At 40.5% G+C, this 17,793-nt stretch overlaps 1 protein-coding gene across 1 annotated transcript in view; it reads right to left on the bottom strand.

The window, feature by feature from the left end:
- The window catches only part of DNAH12 (dynein axonemal heavy chain 12), a 169,013-nt gene that overhangs the window by 68,065 nt on the left and 83,155 nt on the right, over nt 1–17,793 (bottom strand). The window contains exons 40-46 of the mRNA XM_077821355.1: nt 16,073–16,372; nt 13,626–13,804; nt 11,875–12,067; nt 10,363–10,524; nt 4,052–4,246; nt 3,015–3,148; nt 2,454–2,616 (exon numbers count right to left, since the gene is read on the bottom strand). Coding sequence (XP_077677481.1) covers nt 2,454–2,616; nt 3,015–3,148; nt 4,052–4,246; nt 10,363–10,524; nt 11,875–12,067; nt 13,626–13,804; nt 16,073–16,372 — 1,326 coding nt within the window. The remainder of the gene's footprint in view (nt 1–2,453; nt 2,617–3,014; nt 3,149–4,051; nt 4,247–10,362; nt 10,525–11,874; nt 12,068–13,625; nt 13,805–16,072; nt 16,373–17,793) is intronic.

Raw genomic sequence — 17,793 nt, 5'->3', positions numbered from 1 at the left:
GAGAAAGGCGAAAAAACCCCAAGGTCACTCCCAATTTGACCTGGGAGAAAATTCCTTCCCACCCCCACACATGGTAATCAGTTAGAGCCTGAAAATGTGAGCAAGAATCAGCCAGCAAAGCACATGAGAGAGAGACTGCACAGTGCCACCTTATAGCCCTGGCTCTTCCCATCCAATGTCCCATCTCCAGCCAGGGCCATTCCTGATGCCTCACAGGAAGAAGATAAAAAACATCTCTCAGAATACATTGAGGGTGGGGGGAATCCCTTCCTGACCCCTGCTGAAACCCTGAAGCATGAACTCTGGGAACAAAAAACATAAACCAGAAATGAGTCCCAGGGCTGTTGAGCCCTGCCCCACCATACAATTGCACTCATAAATTTGTCTAGCTCTCTCTTAAAACTAATTAAGCTATTTGCCCACACAATTCCTATTGGGCTATCACTCCAGAAGACTTATAATATGCCTCAAGCAGCCACTTGGAGTGTGTTGAGACCCTTGATCTCAATCTGTTAGTACAGCAAACTCTTGTGGACAAACACTGGAATAAAGATATTTTTGTGTACATTGCTGAGCAAATCTCCATGAGGGTTCACAACCAGGATGCTGACTGTCACGGATTGTGGGGGAGTCAGGGCCATGCACGCCCCACTTCATGTGATTCACCGTGACTCTCAGCCAGCCAGTAAAACAGAAGGTTTATTAGATGACAGGAACACAGTCCAAAATAGAGCTTGTAGGTACAGACAACAGGACCCGCTCAGTCAGATCCATCTTGGGGGGCAGGGAGCCCAGACCCCGGTGCTGGGCCTCCCTCCGTTTCCCCAGCCAGCTCCAAACTGACACTCCCCCCAGCCTCTCCTCTGGCCTTTGTCTCTCTCGTGGGCAAGACGACCATCTGATCTTTTTTCTCCAACACTTTCAGATGGCATCTTGCAGGGGAGGGGCCCAGGCCATCGGCCATTCTCTGTGCAGACACCTGCACATCCCTTCCTTCTAGGGCTCTACAACAATCACACACCCTTATCCCCCGACCTAGATACTTAAGAAATGCATAGGGGAACTGAGGCACCCACACAGTATTCAGAGAAAACAAGTTTTTTCCTGCAGCTTCCCACCTATTCCACAAACAGCACCACCTTTCTTTCAGACAGCCCAATGTACACTTCACTACCATTCCACAACTACTGACGTAATAGTTAAACAGGTTTCAGAGTAACAGCCGTGTTAGTCTGTATTCGCAAAAAGAAAAGGAGTACTTGTGGCACCTTAGAGACTAACCAATTTATTTGAGCATGAGCTTTCGTGAGCTACAGCTCACTTCATCGATGAAGTGAGCTGTAGCTCACGAAAGCTCATGCTCAAATAAATTGGTTAGTCTCTAAGGTGCCACAAGTACTCCTTTTCTTTTTGCGAATAGTTAAACAGTTACTTCCTTCTGTCCAAGTGACCTTTGAATGGCTTCTTTAACCAGGGAAATAGAGAATAAACTGGGTCTCTCGCCAGATAGTTGAAGCAATCTCCACACCATTAATATCCATAGTGAGCTTGGATGCAAACTGTCCTTTCTCCATTAAGGTAAACTGAAGTGAATTCTCAAAGATCCTGGTACTGTGGACCCTTCCAGACCACCCTCTATTTACGTTAATAAGCCTGCCACAGTGATCAACCAGTCCTTAAAGCACCAGGCAGAAATACCCCTTTCTGTTTATAAACTCTGAGCTCTGGTACAGGGGGCAAATAATAGGCACACAGGTCCCATCAACTGCTCCAATACAGTATGGAAACCCAGGCGTGCAAAGCCATCAAACTCCTGAGCACTACCAAGCTTTATAACCTGGTGCAATAGTACCTTATGCATGGCATCACACATCTGCATAACAATGGCATCAGCAGTCAATCTCCCTACACCTAATTGGTTGGTTACAAATCAATAACACTTGTGAGTGGCCAGCTTCCGATGGCATTGGCGACCTGCTTCTTATAGGGCACTCCTCACTGTGGATTAAATCCCTTGTGTAGACAAGCCCTGAGATTTCTGCCCAAAATAAAACCTGAATTGTGAAAATCTTATAAGACCTCCTGTTCTCATGACACTTCTGATATTCTGGCACCAAAGCTTACATGCATAGCTATTCTGATGAGGTTTTTGGCTACATCTGAGCCAAAACTGAAAAATAAATTCTCTGCTATTTTTAGAGAGAGAAGGTGGATGAGGTAATATCTTTTATTGGACCAACTTTTGTTGGTGAGAGAGACAAGCATTCAAGCTACACAGACCACTTCTTAATCCAAAACCAAACCCATAGGGGTTGTTTCAGATGTAGGGATTGGAATCTAGCTCCCACCTTGGAAATTTTAAGGTTTTGATTTGAGGTTCTGCTTTTGGCTTGTCTCTATAGAACTGTTTCTGAGTTCAATTTCTGCCTGTTCTAACATGTGTATCTACTCACCTGAGATTCAGCAAAAGCTAGTTTATCTAGTCCATTAGTATAACCCTTTTTGGCTTTCATCACAGTATCCCGTTTTTGAGTTAAAAGTTGTTGGAAGGCAGCAATGAGTTCAAGATAAGAAGTAGGAGTGACATAGTTATGTCGTCTCAGGGTTTCCAAGAATCTATGGAAAAGAAAGATAATCTTTCTAACTACAGTTAATGAAACATAAAAGGGGTGGAAAATAAAAAGTGTGACAACTAACAGGAATGATCCATTTGTTTCAAAAATAAAAAAGTCACACAAACATGTTCTAAACTTGCACAGTTCTTCAAATTTACAAATTCACAGTACAGAAATTATCAGTAATGACGGTGACTAAACTACCTTACTAAGTAATGTGGTCCATCACCTAATTGCCTTAATTGTTAACAAATGTTCTCTAACCTAGTACTTTATTTTTAATTTTAGATTATTCTTAATTTTACCACTTTTGATAGCATAAAAAGTCTCATCTTATCCTCCTTATACCTTTATTTATATAACATATCACCCCGTTTTTTAAAAATACACAAAACTAACTTTTCAGAGAGTGACAAAACAGAAGTATGGAAGTGTTTACAGATGGGCACCACTTCTTGACGTTCATTGTCTGTGAGCTGAAGTGTTTCTAAGAATTTATTAGCCACACGTTCAAGGGCATCTTCAGGCCATGGCTGAAAAAAAAGGCAGAGGGAGGAAATAAAATGTAGGTGTTACCACTCATGATTTGTGCAAAGACGTAATTTTTACACTTTGGAACAAGCAATTTCTTTAATGCGTCCAACAAATTATGTCTCAAGAAATGGTTTGCTGGTGGCTAATCAATAGATCTAGCTGCAGTTTAATTGCTGATAACACCATTTGTAAGGACTGTTGCCTTTAGCAATTAAAGGTAATTATCCAGGTTTTAGTTCTGCTAAGGAATCTCTATCTTCAGTTTTTCCCAGCAGCATAGGAAAACACTGTGCAGCATCACAAAGTGAAAACTCCCCCACACTTGTCAGCCATTCCAAATTGCTTACACCTTTGCTTCCAACTTGTTGATCCTGTAAACTGGCAACAGAAATTATGAACGTATTACTTTTTCACCCAACTGATTTTGTTAACAAAAAAAATCTAGGTTAATTATACACTGTTATATTGGAACCAAGATTCAGATGTGAACAACTATTTTAAAATCTTGAATGCCTTGAGACACAGCACATCATATATTATCTGATTAAACAAAACAATCAATAATCAGCAAATGAAGGAATGAAGCATCATTAGAGAGCAAGTTGTTGATGACAGAGTAACACTAGGAACAACCATGCTGAAACTGGTCAGCCCCTACAATATTCTGCATCTCGACATTCTAATTTTTTTAAATTATTTTTTAGCTTTACCTGTAACAGGGTGAAATATCAAATAGTTTCTCAAAAACATGAGTGAGGATGACTTGTTATACTTTGAATATTTTGAGAGAGGCTGACCCCTGCTAGCCAGAGGGTAGAAGGGAAACATAATGGGGTATGAAAATACAGGTATTATTAGAAAACTGAAACCCTCTGTTGAGGCAGCAACATATTTTTACAAACCTGGAACCAGTCAATAGTACAACAATTGATGAGAGATGGGAATTGTCTCAGACGATTGCGGAAAGCATCTCCGATTGGGCTGAATGCTACCACAACGTGGAGATTTTCTTTGCAGCGGTTCACGAAGTAGGCAAACAAGGCCAGGGGACTGAGTTCATCATGTTTACTGCCAGCTTGAGCTACTGCACGAACTCCCTAGAGAATAATGGATGGGATGGGGAAGCCTGTGATTAATAACCTGTCATTAAATACTGTATTTCAAAATGATTTAAATCATCCTTTTTTGACATCACATGATCTAAAATGTAGTATAGGTAAAATAAGACAAAACCTGCTAATAAACAGAATAAAATTAGAAAAACAGAACAATAAGCAAATAATATTTGGGGGTGCCACACTCGTATTTATCTAAAAGAAAAGAAGTACTTGTGGCACCTTAGAGACTAACAAATTTGTTTGAGCATAAGCTTTTGAGAGCTACAGCTCACTGCCTCCGATGAAGTGGGCTGTAGCTCACGAAAACTTATGCTCAAATAAATTTGTTAGTCTCTAAGGTGCCACAAGTACTCCTTTTCTTTTTGCGAATACAGACTAACACGGCTGCTACTCTGAAACCTGTCGTATTTATCTGTAACTCTGCCACCACTATTCTAGAACTAATTTCCTGCTGGTTTGACCAATCTAGTATTCTAGATTAGGATAAAGATTAAACTGGTTAAAATGTGACCTTCTCTTTATGGGGAGGTTATAAATCACATTCTGAAATTCAGAATTTGAAATGGAACCTCCTCAGGCAATAAAGTATCTTAGCCTTTTATTAGTAACACAACAATAAGACAATTAAAATCAATCTTCAACCACTTACAAAAACATTTTAAAAGATATAAATTATTAATATAAATTAAAAAGGTGCAAATTATTATCCTCATTTTAAGGAAAGTCAATCTCATAAAAATCAATGTTCTTCTTCCTCTAATATACATTTTAAGTGCCATATACCACACCAACTTCCTAAACTACATTTCATAAAAATAAACAACTTACTGAAAGCATTTTTGAAAGTGATACTCAAAACAATTCATTAAAAGGATGTGCAGTATTTACCTACAGGTAGAGAAGGATTCAAATGTCCACATACACAAACATATCACATTTAATCATTTGCAAAAACTTTTCTTAGAAGAAGAAACCTTATATGCTGAATATATGAAGCATCTACACCGTTACTCTGTACTGTTCTTACAATACAATAAATACTGATCTCAGTTAACTAATAATCCACAAAAAACAGATCATCCATTTCCCTAAAATTCAAAAGTTTTTTCCACAAAATATGACTATTTCACATAACCTAGCAATTATTTTTTAGAAATCTATAAAGTGGAAAGATAGATTGGTGATAGAATTATTTTGATTGAACATATTTTTATGAACAATGAATGAGTTTATCTCAACTGACATGCTGCAGAATAACTACCACATTTAAATGCTACATGGAAAAAAAATTATTTGAAATTAAAGAATATGTTCAAAAGAACTATGAAATTGAAACAGAACTATCCGTAGCCAACCATCTTTAATAAATACTTGGTTAAAATGAAAAGATAATACCTTAAAAATCCAATCAATTAAAATCATCATATAATCTAACTTCTTTGCAAATTATATGGAATGCTGCTCTCAATATATTTATCAAACCACAATGAAAGAAATGTTTTTTTTAAAAATGTATCAAGTAACATAACTAATTAAATAAAAATATTTGTGCATGTACGGTGCATCAACTTCTATGAGTTTTGGAAATGTAACACCCTGATGGTTCATTAGTTGACATACCATGGACACGTGAAAAGATTAAGACCTAAATTTTCAAAATACTACTCTAATTTTCAATGTCCAACTTATGAAACCTAAGCCCTGATTTTTGGAAGTGCTAAGCACTCAAAATGTGTGAACAGTATTCTGAAAATGGAAAAGGAGTGCTTGTGGCAATTTAGAGACTAACAAATATATTTGAGCATAAGCTTTCGTGAGCTACAGCTCACTTCATTAAGGTGCCATTAGTACTCCTTTTCTTATTGCGAATACAGACTAACACGGCTGCTACTCTGTTAATTGTATCCAGTTTGCAAATTAATACCAATTCAGCAGTGTCTTGTTGGAGTCTGTTTTTGAAGTTTTTTTGTTGAAGAATTGCTACATTTAGGTCTGTAATCGAGTGACCAAAGAGATTGAAGTGTTCTCCGACTGGTTTTTGAATGTTATAATTCTTGATGTCTGATTTGTGTCCATTTATTCTTTTACATAGAGGTTGTCCAATTTGGCCAATGTACATGGCAGAGGGGCATTGCTGGCACATATCACATTGGTAGATGTGCAGGTGAACGAGCTCTGATAGTGTGGCTGATGCGATTAGGCCCTATGATGGTGTCCCCTGAATAGATATGTGGACACAGTCGGCAACAGGCTTTGTTGCAAGGATAGGTTCCTGGGTTAGTGGTTCTGTTGTGTGGTGGGTGGTTGCTGGTGAGTATTTGCTTCAGGTTGGGGGGCTGCCTGTAAGCAAGGACTGGCCTGTCTCCCAAGATCTGTGAGAGTGATGGGTCGTCCTTCAGGATAGGTTGTAGATCCTTGATGATGCGTTGGAGAGGTTTTAGTTGGGGGCTGAAGGTGATGGCTAGTGGCGTTCTGTTGTTTTCTTTGTTGGGCCTGTCCTGTAGTAGGTGACTTCTGGGTACTCTTCTGGCTCTGTCAATCTGTTTGTTCACTTCAGCAGGTGGGTATTGTAGTTGTAAGAATGGTTGATAGAGATCTTGTAGTGTTTTTCTCTGTCTGAGGGGTTGGAGCAAATGCGGTTGTATCATAGAGCTTGGCTGTAGACAAAGGATCGTGTGATGTGGTCTGGATGAAAGCTGGAGGCATGTAGGTAGGAATAGTGGTCAGTAGGTTTCCGGTATAGAGTGGTGTTTATGTGACCATCACTTATTAGCACCGTAGTGTCCAGGAAGTGGATCTGTTGTGTGGACTGGTCCAGTCCAAGGTTGATGGTGGGATGGAAATTATTGAAATCATGGTGGAATTCCTCAAGGGCTTCTTTTCCATGGGTCCAGATGATGAAGATGTCATCAATATAGCGCAAGTAGAGTCGGGGCGTTAGGGGACGAGAGCTGAGGAAGTGTTGTTCTAAGTCAGCCATAAAAATGTTGGCATGCTGTGGGGCCACGCAGGTACCCACAGCAGTGCCGCTGATTTGAAGGTGTACATTGTCCCCAAATGTGAACCTCAGAAGCACTCTGACATCATAATCAAAAAGGCTGACAAAGGAGGTGCTGTTGTCATCATGAATAGGTCAGAATATGAACAAGAGGCTACTAGGCAGCTCTCCAACACCACTTTCTACAAGCCATTACCCTCTGATCCCACTGAGGGTTACCAAAAGAAACTACAGCACTTGCTCAAGAAACTCCCTGAAAAAGCACAAGAACAAGTCCGCACAGACACATCCCTGGAATCCCGACCTGGGGTATTCTATCTGCTACCCAAGATCCATAAACCTGGAAATCCTGGATGCCCCATCATCTCAGGCATTGGCACCCTGACAGCAGGATTGTCTGGCTATGTAGACACCCTCCTCAGGCCCTACACTACCAGCACTCCCAGCTACCTTCGAGACACCACTGACTTCCTGAGGAAACTACAATCCATCAGTGATCTTCCTGAAAACACCATCCTGGCCACTATGGATGTAGAAGCCCTCTACACCAACATTCCACACAAAGATGGACTACAAGCCATCAGGAACACTATCCCCGATAATGTCATGGCAAACCTGGTGGCTGAACTTTGTGACTTTGTCCTTACCCATAACTATTTTACATTTGGGGACAATGTATACCTTCAAATCAGCAGCACTGCTGTGGGTACCTGCGTGGCCCCACAGTATGCCAACATTTTTATGGCTGACTTAGAACAACAGTTCCTCAGCTCTCGTCCCCTAACGCCCCTACTCTACTTGCGCTATATTGATGACATCTTCATCATCTGGACCCATGGAAAAGAAGCCCTTGAGGAATTCCACCATGATTTCAACAATTTCCATCCCACCATCAACCTCAGCCTGGACCAGTCCACACAAGAGATCCACTTCCTGGACACTATGGTGCTAATAAGCGATGGTCACATAAACACCACCCTATACCGGAAACCTACTGACCGCTATTCCTATCTACATGCCTCCAGCTTTCATCCAGACCACATCACACGATCCATGCTCTACGATACAACCGCATTTGCTCCAACCCCTCAGACAGAGAAAAACACTACAAGATCTCTATCAACCATTCTTACAACTACAATACCTACCTGCTGAAGTGAACAAACAGATTGACAGAGCCAGAAGAGTACCCAGAAGTCACCTACTACAGGACAGGCCCAACAAAGAAAACAACAGAATGCCACTAGCCATCACCTTCAGCCCCCAATTAAAATCTCTCCAACGCATCATCAAGGATCTACAACCTATCCTGAAGGACGACCCATGACTCTCACAGATCTTGGGAGACAGGCCAGTCCTCGCTTACAGACAGCCCCCCAACCTGAAGCAAATACTCACCAGCAACCACCCACCACACAACAGAACCACTAACCCAGGAACCTATCCTTGCAACAAAGCCTGTTGCCGACTGTGTCCACATATCTATTCAGGGGACACCATCATAGGGCCTAATCGCATCAGCCACACTATCAGAGGCTCGTTCACCTGCACATCTACCAATGTGATATATGCCATCATGTGCCAGCAATGCCCCTCTGCCATGTACATTGGCCAAATTGGACAACCTCTATGTAAAAGAATAAATGGACACAAATCAGACATCAAGAATTATAACATTCAAAAACCAGTCGGAGAACACTTCAATCTCTTTGGTCACTCGATTACAGACCTAAATGTAGCAATTCTTCAACAAAAAGACGTCAAAAACAGACTCCAGCGAGCGACTGCTGAATTGGAATTAATTTGCAAACTGGATACAATTAACTTAGGCTTGAATAAAGACTGGGAGTGGATGGGTCATTACACAAAGTAAAACTATTTCCCCATGTTTATTCCGCCCTCCCTCCCCCCGGCTCCCACCGTTCCTCAGACGTTCTTGTCAACTGCTGGAAATGGCCCACCTTGATTATCACTACAAAAGGTTTTTTCCCCCCCGCTCTCCTGCTGGTAATAGCTCACCTTAAGTGATCACTCTGGTTACAGTGTGTATGGTAACACCCATTGTTTCATGTTATCTATGTATATAAATCTCCCCTGTATTTTCCACTGAATGCATCCGATGAAGTGAGCTGTAGCTCACAAAAGCTTACGCTCAAATAAATTTGTTAGTCTCTAAGGTGCCACAAGTACTCCTTTTCTTTTTGTGAATACAGACTAACACAGCTGCTACTCTGTATTCTGAAAATGTAGGTCTAACCCTATTCTGGGAAGATATAATTGATGACATACACTTTCTGCCCATTTCTGGCCTTGGTTATACTAGTGCACTTGCCACTGATTTCCATGTAAACTGCAGGGGTGCAGTGAAAAAGTGATTTGTGCTTTTATTATGGCATTCCACAAACAAAACAACCCTCCCCAACCACACACACCAACAATACACATACACCATCAAACAACGTCCTCCTACCTTTGTTTAAAAGGGATTGAAGTATGTTAAATGTGACATGCCACCAAAAGAAAGCCCTAAAAACAAGGAAATGCCTAGTTATGGGACATTTAACCATGCCCTAATGCCCACACAAGAAGCTTCTACTGACAGAGACAGACTACATAGTCCCAGAGAACTTATTTCTTCCTCCAAGTAATAAGAAAAAGTGCAAATCCATCATTACAAGCTCAGCAACATTAGCAAATATTGAGGGTTGGCATATAAGCACAAGTTACGTGTATAGTGTGTTATGTATGTGTGAGGAAAGCATGTGCTCAGAATTAAGGTTTGTACCAGAGGCAAGATGTATCAACCATCCCATTTTATAAACAAGTTAACACAATTTACAAGAAGATCTTGTGAAAACAAGATTTCATGAGATCCAGTAAAAGTCATTAAATGAACTGTACATATCCAAATGGGCACTTTAAAAAAGGTATATATTGTTAAATTCTTGATGCAAAAATTTTGCAGTTTTGCTTTAAAATTGTGTTGCTGGGGCAAGTTAACTTATGGTTCCCCTTTTAAATTTACTATTTATTGTCAAACCACAATGAAAATAAGAGATTACATTTTAAGAGAAATATAGCCATTTTTTAAGGATACCTCCATAATGTCTTGTTTTTCATCTGCTGCAAAAAGATTAGGTACTTCTCCAGTATTGAGAACACTGTCAATATCTTCCAAGAAAGCTTCTTCTTTAATCTGTGTGTCTGTGATTATAAACACAGTTTTCAAGCCCTTCATGCCTGCACTCTTCAGAAGGTTCTATAAGGTTCAAAAAATTAACTTTAAGTTGATTTGAAAGTATGGCACACTCTGGAACACACTTCTTGAAAATTAAAACCAAAACACATGCATGTTAATCATGGGCGGTGGGTGAAACGTCCCATGGGGGAGGCAAGCTCCTTGTCCTGCCTCTTCCGTCCACAGCCCCGCCCACACTCCACCCCTGCTCTGCCTCAGATCCCGCCCCCACCCACCACTGACTCTCCACTCACTTCTTCACCCTCCCAAGATCCCCCCCTCTGCTCACCTCCTCCCCACCCGCTGCTCGCCTCCTCACCCTCCCCCTGCACCAGACCCTTTCCCTGCCCGCTATGAGACCCCCCACCACCACCTGCTGTGCAGCTGGCTCGCCACTAGCCTCCTCACCCTGCAGCTGCCCCCCACCCCGTGACTACCTCCCCCCTTTTCATCTTAAAACACTAATAACATTCCCCAAGGGAGCTGAACAGGCAACAAGTATAGCTCAATTGCCAGATAGATTCTCCTTTGGGTGGCAGGGAGTTCGGTGTATGCTATATAGAGAGAGATGAAAAGCCAGGCTACCTGTGCCTACCTGAAGCCTAATCTCTCCTTTTGAAAAAGTGCTTGTCATTGACAGCCTGCATTAAGGCAGTAGTTTAATCACTTTTCTTACATAAAATTCCCTGCCAGACTCGTTTACTTAAACTGGGTTTGAATAAAATGCCTAGATCAAGAAATAAACTCACTAGCTATGTCAGCTCCTCCTTGAGCCAGGTTAACACTTACTTCTTCTGGGTACAGAGAATAACTGAAGGGTTGTCATTTGGAAACTGTTTTTAATCCCAATAATACATTTTCCTACAATATAAAAGCCAGCTGAATGTGGCCAAAGGCTTCCTGGGCATTGGCAAATACCTGTTAAATGGCTTCATTACTACTTTAATGGCTCTTTAACAGTTGCAGTGATCTCTGCTACTAGGTCTCTGGAAGGCTTTTTCACTGTGTAAAGTTACTCAGGGATCCCCTCCGCTCACCTTCTCACTCCTTCCATCCACGTCTGCCACTGACTCCCTGCTGGCATTCTCACACATACACACACGCCCCGCAGGAAGGAGGGGGTGAGCAGAGATGTGGCTGGCAGCTGTGGGGACCTCCAAAGGGAAAGAGGATGGGGTAGAGGAGGAAGATTCACCCCAGGCAGCAGCAGCAAGCCATGGGAGCTTCAGGGAAGGGTCAGAACAGGGAGGGGAAGAGGCGAGAGGGTGGGGGCACCAGAGCCCAGGTGTCGGGTAGCAGGGACGGCTGTGCTAGTGGAGGCAATGCCTCCCCTTGCCTATTATACCTGCCACCCATTATGTTAACACTCACCTTCAGATCTTCTCTCCATTCATTCATACCATAACTCTTAGAGATCTCTGGCTGAGAAATATACATTTTTGCCATGGCTGTAGCCAAACGGGTCAAAGACTGACGTCCACTCCCTCCCATTCCAACCAGTAAGACATTGCCACCTGACTGCTTTAGAATACGACTTATCCGAGACAAATGTTCCAACACGTACCTGACAATGAAATAGATTAAACATCATGATGAAAAGAGACAAAGTACATTTATAAATGTTTTACATTTTTCTAAGCTAATATTTTTATGTTCTGTCAATAAGTCTGGGAGATGAGAACAGAAAGTCATGTTTGCCCAACTTCCTGCCCAGAAGAGTACCTCCAAAGCTGGATATGTAGCCATTAAACCAATCTTTCATAACTGTTGTGACAACTATATACACATCACCCGATCACTAAATATAAGCTTTAGGAATTAGTGGGCTTGGACTGATGGAGATGTCAATCTAAAAGAAGAAATCAACAGATAAGGAAATTTCCAAGTCTAAAGCACAGTTGCTCTGTTAGTCCTAACTTTTGGGAAATATCAATAGTATGAACAGAATAGGGAAGAATACATGGGAAAGAATATGGGATAGGTCAATGTTTTCCCCCTTCAAAATGCATTTTGTTGCTGATTTTGGGAAACACAGAATTGAGCAATTTCTTTAAAAGGTGGCATCTGGAGATGACTGAATGAAAGTTTGTGCACTGGAACAGCGAAAAAGCTATTTTCCCATCCTCATATTTGAACAGTGTGTCAGAAAGGAGATGAAGAGGAAGGCCGCCAAAAGTAAGAGTCTTGCTTTCAACCTTGGCTGGGAGAGGGGTAAGAATTCCTTCCTAAGGAAGCATAAAACTCATTTAAGAAGATGAAGGGGGACACCATTTAAATTGGTTTCAAAAAAGTTCAATCATCTCAAAGAAAGCAAATTCTGACTTATCCTGAAAAGCCAGTTCAGGATATTTTTTTATGTGCTTGGTCACTAGGAGACCAGTGGCTTGGTCTGATCAGCCTAGAACCTCACAGGAGGAACTGCAGCTGTGATTAGTAGGGCATGGCTGTGCAGCCCCGCTCAGACTTGGAATTCCTTTCCCTGGTGAAATGAGGGTCCAGAAGCCACAAGCAAAAGTGGTAGAATTCTCCCCTAACAGATAGTTAGAGAGTCACTTCACAGCTAAAAGAAAAAGAGTATTTGTGGCACCTTAGAGACTAACCAATTTATTTGAGCATAAGAAAAGTACTCCTTTTCTTTTTGCGAATACAGACTAACACGGCTGCTATTCTGAAACTTCACAGCTATAGTATCATCTGGATCTAGTGCAGCACTTCTAAATTACAAACATGAGTGCTCCTGCAAAGGGTCCCTGGGGAGAAAAATGTTATTTCAAACATCAGTTAACTGAAGAAATAAGCAGAGACATGAAAGGAAAAGATCACTGCTTACCCACCTACTCCCTTTCCCCACCAAAAAAGGAAAAATAAAGTCAGTTGAAAATAAAGCAGGATTGCTCGTCTCCCATCAGAACAGAACTTCTGGTGCAAAGTGTAGTGCATTTGCTTCCCAGTAAAATCATTTGAATTGGCCCCAGCATCTGCCAACAGGTATTGTAATCAGCGACAGTTTGGTGGAGACATGTAAAGGGTAAGAGAGAGGTAAAAAGTGAACTTCTCAAAAATGAATATTATTACAAAGTTGTTTATTGCCTAAAGCTGTTAATAATGCCAAGTATGTGCACCTGAAAATTACAAGGTTCATTCTTGTCTTGTGAGTTTGGTTATATTCTTCCAAACACTGCTCTACAACATCACTGAACTGTTGAACACTTGGAATTTCAACATAAAGTCTTTCATCTCCTTCAAGGTCAGGGTTCATGTAATCACCAAATACCAGACTTCTCATGTCTTCTTCAGTTACCTATGGTATAAAATCAATAAATTGCAAAGTGAAACTTAATTGTCATTTTCCTACATGGACTAATTAATGAGCAATACATTAGCACACTTTAGAGATCACACTTCCTAGTCACAATACTGATCCAAGTAGACAAGCCCTTTGACACAAGTAACCATTTTTGTTGTTTACTGGATAAACTTTTTTTTTTGTATTGGGGTGTTTTATCAGTGTTTATTGATTAAAACAAAAAATCAAAATCCCTACTAATAGGTCATGTCCAACTCTAGTAAATATTTATTTATTTATTCATTGAACACAATTAATTAAAATGCTGTTCATAGTCTCATGCACAAACATAATCAAAACTTTCAGGATATAACACAGAGGTATGGGTAGCACCCTTCTTCCTCATCTTAGGAAGTAATAACTTGAGCCATAAGGTAAGTTCCTTGTCTACACATCCATTAAATGGCAAAAGAGTGGGAAAAACATATTAAAAAACAAAAATCATCCAAAAAACTTGTGATCACAACAAAAAACAGATTGTTCACCTTTATCGGTCCCTTAGAATTTGTATTTACTATGCTAAACAATCTATTCCACCTTGTATTTAGCTATGACACTCCAAGTGCCTTTCACAGGCCTGAAGAAGAACTCTGTGTAACTTGAAAGCTTGTCTCCTTCACTAATGGAAGTTAGCAATGTTTTAATGCAGAAGTTGATCCATCCTAGCTTCTGTGTAACTGGACTTTTTCTTTCTATTTTTAATCTCTTCACTAATGGAAGAGATTGAAGCTTGTCTCCTTCACTAATGGAAGTTAGCAATGTTTTACTGCAGAAGTTCATCCATCCTAGCTTCTGTGTAACTGGACTTTTTCTTTCTATTTTTAGACTCCTGAATATCTCAAATAAAGAATCTGCCTAAAAGGGCAAGTCCTAAGCAAAAAAAACTGTTAGGTTCAAATAATACTTAAATTATGCCAAAATATCCTTTAAGGGACTTTGAATATGGACAAAACTTGGGAGGGAAATATGAAATGCGGAGCCAGGCTTGGGGGTGAATCTTGGGACTAATATGTGGGACAGCTGTGCCTTTATGAAAAATAAGGAATAGTTCTTTATGACAGAAAGCAGTGAGATCCCCAACATGTCTGATCAAAGTAATAGCTGCTGAGGCTGCATAGAAAGGAACCAGTGGAGAGCACTGACTGAGTTTTGCCTCCAGTGATCCACTTATATGAGGCACAAGAGGGAGCTGATCTGCTGAGAGAGAAGCCTGGAGCAAGAGCTCCCATCTGGGCCACAAGGAAGGTAGGCTGCAGTACCATAGGCCTTATGCCCTATCAAGAGAGGCAGGACTGGAGCTCAGGACAACCCTCAGTCACACTGTGGGCAGAACAAGAGACCACATTACAATTTCTGCAACAGGGCCTTGAGGAATATTTGGTGTGTATCATGAGGAGCTGGAGCGTTTGTCTTGGATGAAGTAGAAGGAAAACTAAAGAGCTTCAATAAGTTGCAAGAGGAAGCTCTGCAGAGAAGAAAATGACCTGGTAATTGGTCTGCCTATCAGCATGAAACCTAAAGAAGGAAGACCACTGATGCAGACTTGAGAATAGAAAAGAACAGAATTATATATATATACACACTATCAATAAATCAACTACACAGACATTATTATGAATTAATCTCAGTGTGCAAGACCTCTAACACATAATATACAAAGTCACATAAACTAAAGGTGTATCAGTCAAGCCTTTAAAAGTGACATACTAATCTGGTTATTCAAACTAGTCCAGAAATTTTCACAAGTCACATCACAGTTTTCTTAAATTTTCAAAAAGATGAAAAATAATTAATTTCCTAGAGTGCTGAAATGCCAGGTATCCTCTTCCCACCCCCCTGACAAGCATGCTATATTCATTTGTTTTATTCTGATTTCCAACAAATATTTTCCTAGCAAAACACAAAAAATTAAAAAATTCAATACTATGAATGCCTTGGAAGTGAAATAAACATAACTTTTTTTTTTAAAGTAATGCAGGTAACAAAAAGTACAACCTTAAGCCTACCTCTTGCCAGCAGGAAAGAAGAGCAAAACCTTTGTTGTAGGTTTGGGGGTTGTTTTGGGTTTTTTTTTTTTAAATCATGCAACATGCTCCAACAGAGAAGGGCACCAAGACAGATGAGATAGAACCGAGATAAAATAGCCACTGCTAAAATTCAGACATTATGATACAGAAAATAATAAAAATTAATTGTTTTGTAATGGAAAATGTGATTACTTACAGGTGCGTTCCCTTGCCTTAGATGTGCAAAAACAATGTCAAACGCTTCTTTGAAATGGTCTTTCACTATGTCTCTCATTATTTTGAACAACCAGGCTCTATCAGAGTCATCCACAAGTCGGTCATAAAATACTCGAAATACTTCATGCACAAACAGACGAATCATTGTATGCTTGGTTTCAACTGATTCTTTTTTAATGAGTAAGCAGCCTTGGACAACACGTGAAAAGTCACGCAGGTTGAATGTGTAATGTGATTTGGCTGGTGTTGGGAGCAGGTTTTTCATGGCTTTCTTATATACCTTAAATATGAAAAATGAACAAAAACATTTATTATACTATCAACATGCATCATCACAATATCAGATAATATATGGTATACTCCCTACAGTTGTCTGGAACGTTTCATCTGTCTTTAGTTCATGCTGTGTGATGAAATGGAGACGTTTGTTAAGAATATTACATTCAGTGTAATGAACACTGTTAGCAGGCATTTTTCCCATCTGCTCTAAGATAGAGGCTACATGCCCTGTGTAGGGTCAAAATATTAACCCTATTAACAGACAAATTAACAATAAAACAATAAAATTTAGTCCAAATCTTCTCCCCAGGCCTGGTCCTAGGTTCTTAGTTTATGGTTGCTCAGTTCTTCTGCTATAACCTCTCCATCTCAGACCAAAAGCTGTCAAGGTAGCCCAACTCCAATGCTTCCTGTCTCTAATTTTACTTAACCCAGACTTTCTGTTTTGACAAGTGTTGTGCAGCAGGGGGGCTATTCAGTCCCTGCTTCCAGAATGGGATATTACCCCTTTTTGTCCCAGGTGGGATTTTTGTCCATCCCATCACATGCACTGTTGGAACCCAAACAAATTATTCTTTAAAAAAGGAACAAATAAATTATCCTGTCACACTGGTGTAACAGAAGAGAATATACCAAAAGCCCTTTGAAAAAAAAGAAAGAAAGAAAAAATGAAAATTAAAAGTTAATTCTTGTTCTCTGAAGCTATATGTCATAACACATTACCATTCTCTTAGAGTCCAGGCTCCAGAGTAAGACTGGCAGGTTCTTATATTGGTGCCCATAGTTCATAATCCTAAAACTGCTGGCTTCAGCAGGGGATGGCTCTTGCAGTGGACCATCTTGAGGGTGAGACAGTGCAATTAGCATTCCGAAAGGGGCTCAAAAAAGAGGATCCAAGAGGTTTAGGAGGACAATATTAGGGCCCCATGCTGGAGTCGATTCTCTAGCCTGTGGCTAAGTATGTAATGGGCCTTGAGAAACTTCGATACCATTGGGTGAGAAAAGACCATGCATAACTGTACTAGGGGATGACAAGTTGAAACTGTTGCAAGGTGAACCACGATGGACCTGAAGGAAAGGCCAGAATGTTTTTAATGCAATATGCAGCCAAGGATTTTCAATATCAAAACGTATAGTTATTCTAGATTGTGCTGGACTGGTCATATTGAAAATCTCTTCAATTTCAAGGAGTAATGATTTTTTCCAAATGGCATTCTACTTTGTATAAGTATTTCTTGCAATGAGCAGTTTCTGTCATGGTTACTCAACCAGCTAACATCCAGGCCATCAGATGCAGTGACTTTTGGTCTGGATGATCATCTAACCATGATTGTGAAACATCATGTTTGGACAGTAAGAGAGTGGAATACGAGGTTGAAAAGACACATCTGTAACAGATCTGTCAGCTAAAGCTACCATGGC

This window comes from Eretmochelys imbricata, chromosome 7, assembly GCF_965152235.1.
Source record: "Eretmochelys imbricata isolate rEreImb1 chromosome 7, rEreImb1.hap1, whole genome shotgun sequence".
Taxonomy (NCBI): Eukaryota; Metazoa; Chordata; order Testudines; family Cheloniidae; genus Eretmochelys; species Eretmochelys imbricata.
Note: the sequence above shows the minus strand (reverse complement) of the source record. Positions and strands in the feature narration are given on the sequence as shown.